The sequence below is a fragment of the Balaenoptera acutorostrata genome, chromosome 1 (genome assembly GCF_949987535.1).
Source record: "Balaenoptera acutorostrata chromosome 1, mBalAcu1.1, whole genome shotgun sequence".
Taxonomy (NCBI): Eukaryota; Metazoa; Chordata; class Mammalia; order Artiodactyla; family Balaenopteridae; genus Balaenoptera; species Balaenoptera acutorostrata.
The window spans coordinates 100,125,160-100,144,196 of record NC_080064.1 but is presented as its reverse complement, the minus strand read 5'-3'; the positions used below and the strand labels follow the sequence as shown (position 1 = coordinate 100,144,196).

Below are 19,037 nucleotides of genomic sequence, written 5' to 3'. Positions count from 1 at the left end.
CTGGTAAAATAGTACAACCACTTTGGAGGACTTAGTAGTTTCTAATGAACTTTTTTTTTTTGGCCATGCTGCACGGCATGTGGCATCCTAGTTCCCCGACCAGGGATGGAACCCGCGCCCCCTGCGGTGGAAGCACGGAGTCCTAACCACTGGACTGGCAGGGAAGTCCCCTCTAATGAACTTAAACATACCTTTACCCTATGACCTAATAATTCTACTTTTAGGTATCTACCAAAGAGAGTGAAAAGCATGTGTCTATACAAATAGTCACAGCAGTGTTTGTTATAAAGGTCCCAAATTGGAAACAAACTATAAGTATATAAACAGAAGAATGGGTTTTAAAAATTGTGGTGTAATCCATGAAGGAAATAATTGATAAGCTTTACTTCATTAAAATTAAAAAACTTGGCTCTGAGAAACACAGTTACCAAGAGAATTAGAAGAGAAGCCACAGACTGGGAGAAAATATTTGCAAAAGACACATCTGACAAAGGACTATTAATCAAAATACACAAAGAACTCTGAAAACTGAACAATAAGAAAACCTGATTTTAAAATGGGTCAAAAACCTTAACACCAAAGAAGATATACAAATGGCAAATAATCATATGAAAAGATGCTCCACATCATATATCATCAGGGAAATGCAAATTAAAACAATAAGATACTACTGCACACCTATTAGACTGGCCAAAATCCAGAACACTGACAACCTCAAACACTGGTGACGAGGTGAAGCAACAGAAACTTTTAAAAATAATTTATTTATTTATTTATTTATTTATTTTTGGCTGCATTGGGCCTTCGTTGTTGTGCGTGGGCTTTCTCTAGTTGCGGCGAGCGGGGGCTACTCTATATTGTGGTGCACCTCCTTCCCATTGCGGTGGCTTCTCTTGTTGCAGAGCACGGGCTCTAGGTGCACGGGTTTCAGTAGTTGTGGCACACAGGCTCAGTAGTTGTGGCTGGCAGGCTCTAGAGCGCAGACTCAGTAGTTGTGGCACACGGCTTAGTTGCTCTGTGGCATGTGGGATCTTCCCAGACCAGGGCTCGAACCCGTGTCCCCTGCATTGGCAGGCAGATTCTTAACCACTGGGCCACCAGGAAGTCCCAGAACTTTTATTCATTGCTGGTGGGAATGCAAAATGGTACAGCCACTTTGGAAGACAGTTTGGTGGTTCCTTACAAGACAAAATATACTTGTACCAAACAATCAAGCAATCGTGTTCCTTGGTATTTACTCAATAGAATTGAGAACTTATATCCACCTACAAACCTGCAGAAGGAGGTTCAGAGCAGCTTTATTCATAATTGCTAAAACTTGGAAGCAACCAAGATGTCCTACAGTAGATGAATGGATACATTAACATAACCCAGATAATGAAATATTATTTAGCACTAAAAAGAAATGAACTATTAAGCCATGCAAAGACATGGAGGAATTTTAAATGCATATTCCTAAGCGAAAGAAGCCAATCTGAAAAGGATACATACTATGTGATTCCAACTATATGACATCATGGAAAAGGTAAAACTATAGAGACAGTGAAAAGATCAATGGTTGCCAGGGATTTGAAGAGGGGGTGGTTGGGGGGTGGAGAAGATGAATAGACAGAGGACAACAACTTTTTAGGGCAGTGAAAATATTGTGTACGATATTGTATGAAGATAGATACATGTCATTATACATTTGTCCAAAACCATAGAATGTACAACACCAGGAATAAACCCTTAGGTAAACTATGAACTTTGGGGATTATGATGTATCAATGTAGGGTCAGCCTTGGTAGGAAAATGTACCATTTTGGTGAGTGATGTTGATAATGGGGAAGGTTGTGCATGTATGGGGGCAGCGGGTATATGGAAAATCTTTTTACCTTCCTCTCAGTTTTATTGTAAACCTAAAACTGTTCTAGGGCTTCCCTGGTGGCGCAGTGGTTGAGAATCTGCCTGCTAATGCAGGGGACACGGGTTCGAGCCCTGGCCTGGGAAGATCCCACATGCCGCAGAGCGGCTGGGCCCGTGAGCCACAACTGCTGAGCCTGCGCGTCTGGAGCCTGTGCTCCGCAACGAGAGAGGCCCGCGCATCGCGATGAAGAGTGGCCCCCGCTTGCCACAACTGGAGAAAGCCCTCGCACAGAAACGAAGACCCAACACAGCCAAAATCAATCAATCAATCAATCAATCAATCAAACATACGCATCTGATTCAAGATCCTCATTAAAAAAAAAAAAAAAAAAAAAACTGTTCTAAAAAATAAAGTCTTAAAAAAATGCGGTATATTCATATAATGAAATACTACTCAGCAACTAAAAGGAAAATGCTACTGAAATTAGCAGCAACATGGATAATCTTAGAAATATGCTGAGTGAAAGTGTCCAGGTATAAAATAGTATATTACTGTATGATTCCATATATGAAGTCCAGGACAATGCTAAACAAAGCTATGGGGACAGAAATCAGAAGTGTGTTTCCTTGGAAAGAGAGGGAACAGACTGGAAAGGGCATGAAGAAACCTCCTGGGGTGACAGAATGTTCTATATCTTTTTTTTCAGGTGGTGGTTACAGAGGAATATAAGATTGTCAAAACTCATTAAACTGATCGCTTAAGATCTACACGTGTAATTTTACCTTTATTACCTCAATTTAAAATGGAGAGGGGAGGGGGGCTGGAGGAGAGGAAATGTGATTACTGTGCTCTAGCAGCTCCTACCTTCAGCCTCACCTCCACCTTCTCTCTGGTAGCTCCCTAGTTAGGGGATTTGTTTGTTTATTTTTTATTTGGGGGTAGAGGAGAAAGAAGAACAAATGCATGTGTTTTTATTGGATGTGGAGTCTGGCTATGGGAGTAGTACATGTTTATGTGACTGATGATTTCTGTGGAAGTATTGTTTAAAATGGTGTGTATTACTGACACCTGCAAATGAGTGTTTGGAGGAATTTGGTTGTAAGGGTAGGGCTAAGGCAATCTTCTCCCAGAAAAACAAATTGTAATTCTCTAAAAGTTTTTCCAAGCAATTTTCAGAGTTGGAATAGCATAAGAATGTTTAGAACTATCCTTAGAGTTTTAATATGAAAAATGTAGCTACATGATAAATGTGATTTTCTAATTTCTTATACAATGTGACAATATCTTCAAATCAACACTTTTTCTTTTGATGAAATAATCACTGCTTCTCAAGAGCACCCAGATAATGAAAATATTAAGTTTCATTTCATTTCACACATTTCACTTCATTAGCTATTCTACATGACTTCTATTAGTAAAATTTATTCCTCTTTTAAAGTAAGATGGGAATGTAAGTTAGATTCATTATCCTGTTTATTCCAGCTATATTTTGCCATTAAAATTTTTAAAATTTTGCCAAAATAAGCATAGGTTTGAAGATATTCTTTCATATAACATCCAAATTACCTTATTTTTTTTTCTCACAAGCTTCACAACAAGCTGATTTCTCATTTCTTTTTTCATTCTATCCTCTTCAGATGGTAAAACCTGCAACAACAATAACAATGAAAAACAACCATATAAACCTCAAAATTTTCATTTAACTTGCATGGGTCCTAAGTCAAAAAAGTATAAAATACTTAAAGATTATCTTTTTAGCCCTGTATTATTCCTATTTTCCACCATATATCACAACTTGTTAAGCATAGCCATAAGCAGTGCATTTTCAGATTATTTACCCGAAACAGCAAAATGATAAAGTGCTCTAACTTGTCTTAGGAAGGAAAGAGACGCGAAGCAAGGTGATGGCCCACCCAGGAGGGGCGCTGGCTGAGATGCAGGTCGCAGCTGAGCCTGGTGAGAAGGCCTCCTCCAGGGGCCAGCCTGTCGGGATCCCCTTGCTAGAGCAGGAACCCGAGGAGGCGCTGGGCCTGAACCAACTGCCAGCCGAGCTGCTCCTGATGGTGCTGAGCCACGTGCCCCCCTACATGCTGCTCAGGCACCGCCGCCAGGTGTGTAGGCGCTGGCGCGACCTGGTGGACTGCCAGGCCCTGTGGCTGAGCATCCTGCCCTGGAAACACGCTGCCCTGTGGCCCATCGTCAGCACCTGCCTGCCCGCCGACGACGACCTCAGGCCCTGCGTCCTGGGCCGCTGCTGCGAGCGCAGACCCATAGGACGCAACCTCCTCCTGAACCCCAGGGTCCTAGATGGCTTCCCAGAACAGCATATGCTGAGTGGTGGGGACGGCTGGACAAAGGAGGGAAAATGTAAGGGCAGGCCTGCAGCTCCTTGTGATGTCCACTTCCTACCTGCCTACTACCTACCTGGTCACAGGTGGTTTCAAAGGAGGGAAGTTTTGGACCTGGAAAAGGAGGGTTTCTGGCCAGAACTCCTGGATAGTGGAAAGATTGAGATTTGTGTCTCTGCCTGCTAGATGGAATGAAGAGGCACTAACCATATATGTATATATCAGCTAATTGTCCAAATTCCAGGCTGTCCTGCATCATTTCTCTTCGAATACTTTTCGCATCCGGCAGTGGAGGAGAGTCCCCTTTGAGGCCAGCCATGTATTCTCCAACCTCAAGAACGGTGTTCACTTTGTGTCTTTTGAACAATGGGTGTCGAAGCTGGAGTTAGGGAATGAGCAATATGGAGTCCCTTTTACCAACTCCAGTGTGTTTGCGTGGGTCTGTCTGTCCTAGTCATGGGCTGTCCTTGCAAAACTACCTGACTGTGCCTTCCAGGAGCTGGGCCCATTGGCTGGGCCACCTCAGTAATCAAGGGCTTGTAGCTCCCTGGCATCCTGGGATCTCCTGGGTCCAGTCGAAGTTCCTGCTGGGCCCTGTCTTCAGGTTTTGGAAGCTACTAGAGAAAGTTTCTGCTGCTTTCTAAGGCAGACCCTGTTCTACTGAGTGGAAACCCACGGTTGAGCACAGGGAAATGCTGGATCCTGAGAGCTCCACCATCCCCCAGAGGCTCTCTGGTCCAGCCCCAGTGCTTTCTGCCCTTGTCTCCTCCGGTTTCTGCTGCAAAGGCTTTATTGGTCCCTTCCAGGAAGCCCTCTCTCACCTCTGAACTAGAAGCTCATCCCTATGGCTGGGAAAATTCCAGCCCCCTTGGGTGGTGAACTTAACCTCATGGGGTTTCAAGCAAGACTGGGACCAGGACTCACAGCAGAAAGTCAAACTAGCGCAAAAAATGTTTGGAGACAGAGGGTTCTGCCCACCCTGTGAACCATGAAGTGGTCCCCTGAGCCCAACTCTGCTCTGAATTGTATGGTGTATAAAATTATTTTATTTTGAAATTCTTTTCAAACGTGGAGAGAATAAATGAGCAATATATCTGCCGAGAAAAAAGAAAGGAAAGGTAAGGTCTCTGTAATTAACTAAGTTCCAGTTAATACACTTACGTATTTTAGACTACATGGATGGAATTTATAATCATGACTAATGTGTAACATTTCAGTGCTTGACAGAAATTCTGGTAGTATTCTAATAGATTAAATTGTATACAGAAAACTTTGTTAATTTGAATTGTATGAAAGGCGGTGCAAGAAAAGAATTTCATTGAATTCATTTATCTTTATTAAATAATAATAAGGAATTTGTCAACTTTACCAGAAAAAGAGGAAGATGAGGATGAGGGGAAGAGAGGAGAAGAGGAGGAAAAGAGGAAGAGAAAGAAGCGAGGGGGAGTAATAAGGAAGGAAAGAGGCAGAAGGAGGAGAAGGACAAGGTAAGAGGAGAAAGGGAAAGTAGAAGAGGGAGAAAAGGGGGAAGGAAAAGAATTAGAGAGAAAGTGACAAATAGAAAAGATCCAAAGCAAAAAACCTGAACGAACTTTTAAGTGTGGGGATTTGATGAGGGTACAAATGGTAAAAGAAGTTAGGTGATGGGTAACCTGGGAGGTTATATTATACTATTCTATTTACTTTTTATGTGTTTGAAACTTTCCATAATAAAAGGTATTTTTAAAAAAGAAATCAGGGCTTCCCTGGTGGCGCAGTGGTTGAGAATCTGCCTGCTAATGCAGGGGACACGGGTTCGAGCCCTGGTCTGGGAGGATCCCACGTGCCGCGGAGCGGCTGGGCCCGTGGGCCACAACTGCTGAGCCTGCGCGTCTGGAGCCTGTGCCCCGCAACGGGAGGGGCCGCGACGGTGAGAGGCCCGCGCATCGCGATGAAGAGCGGTCCCCGCACCGCGATGAAGAGTGGCCCCCACTTGCCGTGGCCAGAGAAAGCCCTCGCACGAACCGAAGACCCAACACAGCCAAAATAAATAAATAAATAAATAAATAAAGTAGCTATAAAAAAGAAATCAAATAGTGTAATTTACCATATTAACAGAACTAAGGAGAAAAAACATGTAATTATCTCAGTAAATATACAGAATGCATTTCATAAAATTTAACACCTGTTCATGATAAAAACTCTTAGCAGGGACTTCCCTCGTGGTCCAGTGGGTAAGACTCCACACTCCCAATGCAGGGGGCCCAGGTTCGATCCCTGGTCGGGGAACTAGATCCCGCATGCATGCTTCAACTAAGAGTTCTCATGCCACAACTAAGGAGCCCACATGCCACAAGTAAATATCCCGCGTGCCGCAATGAAGATCCAGCGCAGCCAAAATAAATAAACAAATAAATAAATAAATATTTTAAAAAACTCTTAAAAAACTAAAAATTGAAAGGAAATTCATTAATCTGATAAGGCTGTATATAAAAGCTTATAGCTGACATCAAACTTAATGGTGAAATATTTAACACTTCCCTCTAAAATTAAAACAAAGCAAAGATGTCCATTCTTATGTCTACTATTTACCATTGTACTGGTGGGCTTAGCCAATACAGTAAGGCAAGGAAAAGGAAAAGGGATTAAGATTGTAAGAAAAAAGTAAAATTTTCTTTTTTGCAGATGACATGATTGTGTATGTAGAAAATCCAAGGAAATCTACAAATTACTAGAAATAATAAGTGAATTTGGCAAGGTTACAGATACAAATTCAATATGCAAAATAAATTTTATTTCTACTAGCAATGAGCAATTCAAAAGTTAAAATAAAACAATGCTATTTTAAAATAACCAAAAATACCTAGAATAATTTTAATGAAACTGTGCAAAACTTCTACATTAAAACAAGACATTGCTGAGAGAGCCTAAAGGAGACCTAATCAGATGAAGAGATATAATACCATATTCACGGATTAGAAGACTTAATATTGTTAAGATGACAATTCTCACCAAATGTTCTATAGATTCAATGCAATCCCAATAAAAACCCCAAATGGGCTTTTCTGGTTGAAATTGACAACTTATTTTAAAATTTATACAGAAGTGGATAGGACTCAGAATAACTAAAACAATATTGAAAAGGAAGGGCAAAGCTCTAGGGCAAACTACCTAATTTCAAGACTTATTAAAATAAAAAGCTATATTAATGAAAGACAAGGTAGTAATGGCATTAGAATGGACAAATAGATCAGCAATACAGAACAGAGAGTCCAAAAATAGACCTACACATATATACCATATATTAATTTTAACAAAATAACCAAAGCAATTCAATGAAGGATGAAAAAGTTTCCCAATAAACAGTGATGGAACAACTGGATATCTGTGGGAGAAAAAAAAATAAACACCAACCACCCCTCAACTTCACCGCATATTAAACAAAAATGAATTTGATATGCATCATAGGCCTAAATATGAAAGCTAAAATTCTAAATCTTTCAGAAGAAAATATAGGAAAATATCTTTGCAACCTGGTGGTAGAGGAACGGGAGGTCAGAAAACATTTTTCACGTAGAACACAAAAAGCACTAACTGTAAAAAACAACAACAGCCCCCCCCAAAAAAAAACAGTGGATAAATTGGACTTCATCAAAATTAAAAATTCAGCAATAAAAAAGTATCAACTGAATATATGCAATACCACAGATGAATCTCACAGATATAATGTTGAGTAAAAGAAGCCAGACACAAGTAGTACATATTACACAACTTGTTCTATGAGTTTCAGAAACATGGAAAACTAATTTCTATTGACAGAAATAAAAATAATCATTGCATTGAGCAGAGAGGAATGGGCGACTGCCTGGAAAGGGTCCCAAGGGAATTATCTGGGGTGACAAAAATATTCTTTAACTTGCCCTGGATGAAAGTTACAGGTATGTATAAATTTATCAAACTTCATTCAGCTATACACTTAAGATCTGTATATTTTACTCTATGTAAAGTATACCTCAATAGAGGACAGTTTAAAATAAATCCTTTTGCAAATCATGTATCTTGATAAAAAGGATTTGTACCCAGAATATATAAAGAACTCATCCAACTCAACAATAAAAAGACAATCCAATTTAAAACTGGGTAAAGGATTTGTAATACATTTCTCCAAGGATATACAAATAGCCAACAAACACATAAAAAGATGTTCACTATCATTAGTCATTAGAGAAATGGAAATCAAAACCACAATGAGATGCTACCTCACACCAACTGAACGGCAATTATCAAAAAACCAGAAAATAACAAGTGTTGGAGGATATGGAAAAATTGGAGTCCTTGTGCACTGTTGATAGGAATATAAAATAGTACAGCCACTATGGAAAAGAGTATGGCAGTTTCTCAAGAAATTAAAAACAGATTTATATATGAGGCAGCAACTCCATTTCTAGGCATACACCAAAAGAATTGAAAAGAGGGTCTCGAAGAAATATTTGTACACCCATGTTCATTGCAGTGTTATTCATAAAGCCAAATGGTAGAGGCAACCCAAGGGTCCATCGACAAGTGAATGGATAAATAAAATGTGGTGTATATATACAATGGAATATTATTACTATTATTATTATTATTTGGCCGCACCACACGGTATGCGGGATCAACCAGGGATCAAGCCTGTGCCCCCTGCAGTGGAAGCACAGTCTTAACCACTGGAGTGCCGGGTAAGTCCTACAATGGAATATTATTCAACTTTAAAAAGAAAGGAAATTCTGACACATGCTACAACATGGATGAACTTTTGAGAACATTATGCTAAGTGAAATAAGCCAGTCCCAAAAAGACAAATACTATTCCATTAATATGAGATACCCTAGAGTCATCAAATTCATAGAGACAGAAAGTAGAGTGGTGGTTGAGGGGAGAGGAGAACGGGGAGTTGCTTAACGGGCATAGTTTCAGTTTTGCAAGGTGGAGTTTTGGAAATTGGTTGCACCACAATGTGAATATACTTAACATTAATGAACTATATATCTAAAATAGTTATGAAGGTAAATTCTATGTTTTGTGTATTTTACCACAAATAAAAACAAAACTTAAAAAAAGAGAGAAAAAATTGATTTCAAAATTTAAAACAAACCACATGAGATACTACTTTATACCCATTAGAATGGCAATATTAATATTAATAATAAAATGGAAAAAACAAGTGTTGGAAAATATGAGACAGTTGGAACATATATTGCTTGGTAGTTCTTCAAAAAGTTAAACATAGGGCTTCCCTGGTGGCGCAGTGCTTAAGAATCCGCCTGCCAATGCAGGGGACACGGGTTCGAGCCCTGGTCCGGGAAGATCCCACATGCCGCGGAGCAACTAAGCCCGTGCGCCACAACTACTGAGCCTGCGCTCTAGAGCCCGCGAGCCACAACTACTGAAGCCCATGTGCCACAACTACTGAAGCCCGCGTGCCTAGAGCCTGTGCTCTGCAACAAGAGAAGCCACCACAATGAGAAGCCTGAGCCCCACAACAAAGAGTAGCCCCCGCTCACTGCAACTAGAGAAAGCCCGCGTGCAGCAGCGAAGACCCAATGCAGCCAAAAATTAAATAAATGAATAAATAAATAAATTAAAAAAAAAAAAAAAGTTAAACATAGAGGGACTTCCCTGGTGGCACAGTGGTTAAGAATCTGCCTGCCAACACAGGGGACATGGGTTCAATCCCCGGTCCGGGATGATCCACATGCCACAGAGCAGCTAAGCCCGTGAGCCACAACTACTGAGCCCGAGTGCCACAGCTACTGAAGCCAGTGTGCCTAGAGCTCATGCTCCGCAACAAGAGAAGCCACTGCAATGAGAAGCCCGCACACCACAAGAGTAGCCTGCACTCGCCACAACTAGAGAAAGCCCGCGCACAGCAACGAAGACCCAACACAGCCAAAAATAAACAAATTTTTTTAAAAAGTGTAAACAACTCAAATACCCATCAATTGATGAACAAATAAATACAATGTGATATATCCGTACAATAGAATATTATTCAGCCATAAAAAGGAACTAAGTACTGATACATGTTATAATATGGGTGAACCTTGAAAACACTATACTAAGTTAAAGAAGCCAGACATGAAAGCTCACATTCCATTTATATAAAATATCCAGAATAGACAAATATATAGAGACAGAAAGTACATTAGTAGTTGCCAGGGGATGGGAGAGGGCGGGAATTGGAATCAACTGCTAATCGTTTGGGTTTTTTTGGGGTGTGGGGGGAGATGGAAATATTCTGCAATTAGACAGTGGTGATGGTTGCACAACATGGTGAATATACTAAAAACTACTTAAGCTTACACTTTTAAATGGTGGATTTTATGTTATGAGGACTGTATCTTAATAAAACGAAAAGTGAACCTTTTTGATTTCACTGAGTTTGTCAGTGGAAACACAACAAAAACATATTTTTCTTATTTTCCAGATAAAATATTTGAGCAGTGTATTCAGCATAAATTTCCAATTTTGCATTTACAAATCCCCCACCCCTTTTCCTTTAATGGTGTTTCTCATCCTAGCCCCTAATTTCTCAGGTTAGAACTTGCTTGAAACCTTGAAATCTGAGTTTGCAAATAACTGTAAGGTCCTTCTCTAAGGCAGCCTAGCTTGCATCATCTCCAATTCTTCTCAACCTTTAAAACAGAAATGTGAATGGGGATTTGTATAATAAAATAAAAAGCCACTAGAGGGCACTGTATCCTCTTGGTTTGCAGTAAAGAAACACTTTTTATCTTAAAGGTTATGCTTTAGACAGTAAAGTCCAGAAAACTTGTCTATTCACCTGGTCAAACCATTCATTAGCTGAGTGGTTTGAAGAAAGTCTTCCAGCTTCTGGGTTTCAGCTTCCACATCTGCATAAGGTCGGGGGTTGGTTACATGATTTACAGGTTTCTGCCAACTCTAAAATTCCTATCTTATACTGGCTTAAAACAAGGATGACATCTGGAAAAATAGCAAGAATTGTACCTGCTTTATTTTATCATTTTCTCCAGTTCACTCAAACTGTTTCCTCTTCCCACCTTCTCTATTTCTATATTTCCAGCTAAAATATTAGAGGAACTCTGGACCTTTCCCCCTTAAGCACCCTTTACTGATAATTTATATTTAAAAAACCAAAACAAAAAACCACTCTCAGAGCACTTTCCCAGTTTCATCAATAATTTTCTCTTTTGATTCTCATGACAGATCAGGTTTGTAGGTATTATCTCCAATGTTCCTGGTGAGGAAACTGAAGCCTAGAAGAGTTCAGTGAATTGCCCACAGAAACATAGCTAGCAAGTTATAGCACCTGGCCTTCCAACTCCAAAGCCTGTACTCTTCATAAAAATATTCACTGTCAGTAGGAAGATACAAGTTTTGTGGGGCCTGAAGTATACACATTTATGCTGTCTGTATTAGTTTTCCATCATGGCTGTAACAAATTATCACAAAGTTAGTGGCTTAAAACAACATAGATTTAGGGGACTTCCCTGGAGGTGGAGTGGTTAAGACTCCCCGCTCCCAATGCAGGGGGCCCTGGTTCAATCCCTGGTCCGGGAAATAGATCCCACATGCATGCTGCAACTAGGAGTTCAAATGCCACAACTAAGGAGTCCGCCTGCTGCAACTAGGACCCAATGCAACCAAATAAATAAATATTTAAAAAACAACAACAGCAACCTAGATTTATTATCTTACAGTTCTATAGGTCAGAAGTCCAACACAGGCCTCACTGGGCTAAAATCAAGGTGTCAAGCCTTCTGGAGGCTCTAGAGGAGAGTCTGTTTCTTTGCCCTTCCCAGACTCTAGAGGCCACCTGCATTCCTTGGCTGGTGTCCCCCTTCCTCCATCTTAAAAGCCAGCAACAGCAGGTCAAGTCCTCACACTGCATCACTCTGACCTGTCTGCCTGCTGTTTCCCACTTTTAAGGACTCTTAATTATACTGGGCCCAGACAATCCAGGATGATCTCCCTATTTTAAGGTCAGCTGACTAGCAAATTTAATTCTATCTGCAACCCTAATTCCCCTTTGTCATGTGAATAACGTATTCACAGATTCCAAGGATTAGGACATGGACATCTTGGGGGAGGGGGGTGGCTTCTGACTATCACATTGGCCCTCTTTAAGATATATAAAGTTTAAATTATAAACTTAGACACGATTCTCTTAACACAAAGAAGAAACTTCATTAAATTCATGGAAAATCTGTTTCTCCATTTATTTATTTGGTTTATTTATTGAGGTAAATTCATATAACATAAAGTTAACCTTTTTTTTAACTTTTTTTTAAATAGATATATTTTTAATTAATTAATTTTTGGCTGCGTGGGATCTTCGTTGCTGCGCACGGACTTTCTCTAGTTGTGGCGAGTGGAGGCCACCCTTCTTTGCGGTGCGCAGGCTTCTCATTGCGGTGGCTTCTCTTGTTGTGGAGCATGGGCTCTAGGCACGTGGGCGTCAGCAGCAGTGGCTCGCGGCCTCCAGAGCGCAGTCTCAGCAGCTGTGACGCATGGGCTTTGCCGCTCTGTGGCATGTGGGATCCTCCCGGACCAGGGCTCGAACCCGCGTCCCCTGCCTTGGCAGGCGGACTCCCAACCACTGCGCAACAAGGGAAGCCCAAAGATAACCATTTTAAAGTATACATTTCAGTGGTATTTAGTACATTCACAATGTTGTACAACCACCAACCAACACCTATATCAAGTTCCAAATCATTTTCATTACCCTAAAAGAAAACTCCATATCCATTAAAAAGTCACTCTCCCAGCCCCTGGAAACACTAATCTGCTTTCTGTCTCTCTAGATTTACCAATTCTGGATATTTAATAAAATGGAATCATACAATTTCTGACCTTTTGTGTCTGGATATTCACAACTTGAGACCCTTTGTGACTGGCTACTCTCACTTAACATCTTTTCGAGGCTCATCCATGTTGTAGCATGTACCAGTACTCCAATCCTTCTGTGACCAAATAATATTCCATTGTACAGCTATATCACATTTGTTTAGCCATACATTTAATGATGCACATTGGGTTGTTTCCAACTTTTGGCTATTGTGAATAGTGCTATGAAACTCCCGTACAAGTATTTGTTTGAATACCTGTTTTCAATTTTGGGGGTATATACTTAGAATTGCTGGGTCTTGTTTTAATATTATGTTTAACTCTTGAGGAACTGCCAAACTGTTCCACAGTGGCTATACCATTTTATACCCCCATGAGCAATGTGCAAGTTTTCAAATTTCTCCACATTCTTGCCAATACATATTTTCCTTAAAAAATTATTATTATAGCCATCCTAGTGGGTATAGAGTGGCATCTTGTGGTTCTGATTTGCATTTCTCTAATGACTAATAACGTTGAGTACCTTGTCACGTGCTTGTTGGTCACTTACACATCTTTTTTGGAAAACACCTATTCAAATCCTTTGCTCATTTTTTAATTGGGTTGTCTTTTTTTTGTTGAGTTGTAAGAGTTTACATATTCTGGACATTAGACCTTGATTTGCAAATATTTTCTCCCATTGTGTAGGTTGTCTTTTCACTTTCTTGATAACGTCCTTTGATGCACAAAAGCTTCTCATTTTGATGAATCCCAATTTATCTTTTGCTTTTGTTGCTCTTCCTTTGGTATTGTATCTAAAAATCCATTGCCAAATCCAAGGTCATTAAGATTTACCCCTCATCTTTTCTTCTAAGAGTTTTATAGTTTAGTTCTTACATTTAGGTTATTGGTTAATCCATTTTGAGTTTATGTTTGTATATGGCATAAGGTAGGGGTGCAACTTCATTCTTTTGCGTATGGATATTCAGGTGTCCCAGCACCACTTGTTGAAGAGACATTTCTTTTCCCATAGAATGGTCTTGGCATCCTTTTCAAAAATCAATTGGCCATAGATTTGTGAGTTTGTTTCTGGACTTTCTATTCTCTTGGTCTATACAGCTATCCTTATGCTAGTACCACACTGTTTTGATCACTGTAGCTTTGTAATAAGGAAATGAGTCCTCCAACTTTGTTCTTCAATATTGTTTTAAGTATTCAGCGTCCTGCACAATTCCATATGAGTCTACCACTTTTGCCAAAAGAGCTATTACAATTTTAATAGGTATTACATTGAATCTGTAGATCACACTGGGTAGTATTGCCATCTTAACAATATTAAGTCTTCCAATACGTGAACATGGATGTCTGTCCACTTATTTAGGTCTTCTGTAGTATCTTTCAGCAACGTTTTACAGTTTTCAGTGTGTCTTCCACTTTTGTGTAGTAAGGAATCTGGCCTTGTCTAAAGAGAGGTCTGGCCTTTGTCCCAGTTCCTGGGAGATGACCGCCACACCCTTGCAATTTCCCAAGTGATAGGAGTGTCTCTGTAATTCATAGTGGGTCCCTCAGACCAACTCTGACAGTTTATGCTAATGAGGTGTCTAAGGGTGGGCCCCTTCTCAGTTCAGGCTAATGAAATGACTCAGGGTAGGGCTGGCAATGTCAGAAAGACCGACAATGTGACTGGAGGGTTAGGGCTTTGTGTCACATGGTAACAGCCCAAACTTCAGGGAGGCAGGTGACTGGAGATTTTAGTTTGATCACATGGACTATGATTCATGCCAAGTAATGAAGCCTCACAAAGCAATGGATACCAGGGCTTGAGTGATATCCCAGGTTGGCAATACTCTTAGAGCATTGTCACACATCATAGCTGAGAGGAGATAACTCCACTCAGGACCTCACCTGGAGAGGACAACCAGACCTGTGAGTTTGGACCCCTCCCAGATTCTGCCCTATGCTACTCTTCCCTTGCTTGATTTCAGTGTACCCTTTTTCTGTAATAAATGTGACTGTGAATATAATAGCTTTCAGGGTGTTCTATGAGTCTTTCTAGCAAATTATTGATCCTAAGCAAGGTTATGAGAAACCCCAAATTTGTGGCCAGATGGTGTGAAGTGAGGGTGACCCTGGAGACCCCCAATCTTGCAGACGGTGTCTGAAGTAAGGGCAGTTTTGTGGGCAGTGTTTCTTCAGAAAGTAGAGTTGCCTAAAATCTTTGCAACCTCCGTAGTTAAACCTATCCCTAGGTGTTTTTATTCTTTTGGATGCTACTGTAAATGAAATTATTTCCTTAATTTCCTATTTATTCATTTTTAAAAAATACTTTTTGAGCACTTGTTATATGCTAGGCTCTGTTCCAAGGGCTTCAAAAACACTAATTTTATTCCCCTAGCAACCTTAATTAGGTACTTTGTTGGAAACTGGGCAGTCTGGCTCCTGCGTCCATATTCTGAACCCACTATACTGTTGCTTTACGTGCCTTCTTTGAGAGTTTCCTGGGAATCTCTTATCTACCTCTTCGCACTGCCATTCCATAGTACAGGACCTTATAAATTTACACCCGAGCCACAGTCTCCCACTGTCTCCCTAACTCAACTATCTACCATCTACTCTAAATGCTGCTGCCACTAACAATCCTGAAGCACTGCTGATCTAAGTCCTGGCCACTCCAGTGACCTTAAGTGCCTTTCTTCTCTGCATTTACAAAGGTAAAAAAACAATTACTGCTCACAAGCAGTACTTGACCATAGATTCTGCAATGTCTTCTACTAACATATTGAACTGTTACTGAAAACTTTGCTGTGAAACAGGCAGAGTGGTTGAGAGTAGGGCGCAAGGCCTGATCCCACAAACCCCACTCCTCCTCAACCTCAGGTTATTCATTTGCAAAACAGAAAGGCCTATAAGGCCTACTCTTAAGTGTTGTGGGAATGAAGTGTGTGTGTGAGACAAAAGGTGGAGTGGTAGAACAGGTCCTGGCATGAGCAAATGCTCAAGAAATGTGGACTGATTTGTATCTCAGTTGCCCCAAAGAACTTGTAAATTCTTTGAAGGCAAGGGGGGCCTTGACATACTTTTTTGGTATTTCTCAAATCAAGATTATTTAATCACTTTAACAGATACACTTTGGTATCTGGACTTGCTCAAGAACCATGGCTCTTATGACAAAAACCAGGCTCTGAAGTCTGACTTCAAATGTTGGCCACTACTAGGTCAGTGGCCTCTGTAAAGTTACTCAACCCCTCTGAACCTCAGGTCCTTTATTTGTAAACTGTCAATAGTACCTACTCCACAGGGTCATGAGGATTCAGATGAAGTGTTTAGTATATAATCAATCCCCCCAAAACTGCCAGCCATAATTACATCCTGTCCCAAACATTCAGTGTCCACAAAAATTTGGCCTCTCTTCAATCTTCATTTCTCCATCTTTCACACGCACACACACCCTCCCCCTCTTGGACCAATCTTGCCATCCTCTTACCCGCTCTTCTTTCCCGACTTCTGTGTACCTCAAAGACCATGGAAATCTAAATGAGGTCGCTTCTACTACTGTTGCCATTTTAGGGAGCAGGAAACAGGCCCTGAGGGTTTGAGCGACTTCCCCGAGGTCACGGAACTCAAGCAGCGAGCCCACAGCCCACGCTCTTAACCTCTAGCCCTCGGCCTCTTCCCGGGTCGGAGGTGCACCCGCGTCCACTCAAACCCCGCCCAGTCCCCCACTTCCAGTCACTTCCCCGCTCTTCCGCGCGCCCATCTCCCCCCACACCTGAGTCAGGCCCCGGGGGCACGCCCCATCTGTCCTTAGCGGTTTCCCCTTTCCTCCGCCAGAGACTGAGGGTGAGGCCGACATCGGCGTCCCGCACGCGTGGTGGTGAGCGCGACGTTGCGGGGGAACACCCGACGGGAACGGGAGCCGACGCCGGCGGCCGAGGCGGAACCACACAGAAGTCAGCGCTGTGAGGGCGGGCGGAGGGGGCGGGGGGCCGTAGGGCCAACTCCGCCCCCTGCGTGCATGCTCCGGCCGCCGCGGTATAAGGCGGCGGCGCCCACCCCTCCCCACAGTGTCTGGCGAACTCCCACCGCGTGGTGAGCGCTTGGCGCCGAGAGGAGCGCCGCCCCGAGCCGCCCCGTCACGTCACGCTCACGCGGCGCCGCGACCCGCGCACAACGGTTAGATGGGTAACAGCGGGTGGCGTGCTGGGAGCCCTGGCTGCTTGGGCGGGGTGGGAGGGAGCATCGGGGAACGGAGAGCTTGGTTTCCGGGGGGCGGGGGGTGGCCCTGCGAGGGCTTCGTGGCTGCAGCGCCGCGGAGCAGCGAGCGGTTGGTGAAGGAGGTGCGGACAGGTGTCCCGGCCAAGTGTCCCGGTCACCGGCGCGGGGAGATGAGTGAGATCGTGGTGACCTGGGGGAAATCTCTTCATCCCCACTGGGGATGCTTTCCATCCGGAAGAGTAATGACCTGAGGCTATAAAATCTGATAGCGTTGATTAACCACTTGTCTCCAGGATCTCTTGGCCAGGTTGTGCCTGAGCGAGGGGTGGGGGTGGGGGGTGGTATGGGGTGGGAGGTTGTTTTGGCGTTGTGGCATGGCACCTGTAACCTTTTTTTTTTTTTAACATCTTTATTGGAGTATAATTGCTTTACATTGTTGTGTCAGTTTCTGCTGAATAACAAAGTGAATCAGCTATACATATACATATATCCCCATATCTCCTCCCTCTTGTGTCTCCCTCCCACCCTCCCTATCCCACCCCTCTAGGTGGACACAAAGCACGGAGCTGATCTCCCTGTGCTATGCGGCTGCTTCCCACTAGCTATCTATTTTACATTTGGTAGTGTATATATGTCCATGCCACTCTCTCACTTCGTCCCAGTTTACCCTTCCTCCTCCCGGTGTTTGCAAGTCCATTATCTACGTCTGTGTCTTTATTCCTGTCCTGCCCCTAGGTTCTTCAGAACTTTTTTTTTTTTTTTTAGATTCCATATATATATGTTAGCATACGGTATTTGTTTTTCTCTTTCTGACTTACTTCACTCTGTATGACAGATTCTAGGCCCATCCACCTCACTACAAATAACTCAATTTCGTTTCTTTTTATGGCTGAGTAATATTCCATTGTATATATGTGTCACATCTTCTTTATCCAGTCATCTGTCAGTGGACACTTAGGTTGCTTCCATGTCCTGGCTATTGTAAATAGTGCTGCAGTGAACATTGTGGTACATGAGTCTTTTTGAATTATGGTTTTCTCAGGGTATATGCCCAGTATTGGGATTGCTGGGTCATATGGTAATTCTATTTTTAGTTCTTTAAGGTGTTCTCCAGAGTGGTTGTATCAATTTACATTCCCACCAACAGCGCAAGAGGGTTCCCTTTTCTCCACACCCTCTCCAGCACTTACTGTTTGTAGATTTTTTTGATGATGGCCATTCTGACCTGTGTGAGGTGATAACTCATTGTTGTTTTGATTTGCATTTCTCTAATGATTAGTGATGTTGAGCATCCTTTCATCTGTATATCTTCTTTGGAGAAATGTCTATTTAGGTCTTCTGCTCATTTTTGGATTGGGTTGTTTGTTTTTTTGATATTGAGCTGCATGAACTCCTTGTATATTTTGGAGATGAATCCTTTGTCAGTTGCTTCTTTTGCAAATATTTTCTCCCATTCTGAGGGTTGTCCTTTGGTCTTGTTTACGGTTTCCTTTGCTGTGCAAAAGCTTTTAAGTTTCATTAGGTCCCATTTGTTTATTTTTGTTTTTATTTCCATTTCTCTAGGAGGTGGGTCAAAAAGGATCTTGCTGTGATTTATGTCATAGACTGTTCTGCCTGTGTTTTCCTCTAAGAGTTTTATAGTGTCTGACCTTACATTTAGGTCTTTAATCCATTTTATTTTTGTGTATGGTGTTAGGGAGTATTCTAATTTCATTCTTTCATATGTAGCTGTCCAGTTTAACCAGCACCACTTATTGAAGAGGCTGTCTTTTCTCCATTGTATATCCTTGCCTCCTTTATCA

The 19,037-nt window shown here is 41.8% G+C and overlaps 2 protein-coding genes across 2 annotated transcripts in view; both read left to right on the top strand.

The window, feature by feature from the left end:
• Positions 1 to 3,750: 3,750 nt before the first annotated feature.
• LOC130708738 (F-box only protein 27-like) lies at positions 3,751 to 4,380 on the top strand. The gene has a single exon (XM_057551748.1). It carries the CDS (start codon positions 3,751 to 3,753, stop codon positions 4,378 to 4,380), a length of 630 nt encoding a protein of 209 aa, XP_057407731.1.
• Positions 4,381 to 17,084: 12,704 nt separating this feature from the next.
• LOC103008684 (monocarboxylate transporter 1-like) overlaps positions 17,085 to 19,037 on the top strand; it is a 35,022-nt gene continuing 33,069 nt past the window's right edge. The window contains exon 1 of the mRNA XM_057536214.1: positions 17,085 to 17,193. The gene's annotated coding sequence lies outside the window, so the exon portion shown is untranslated. The remainder of the gene's footprint in view (positions 17,194 to 19,037) is intronic.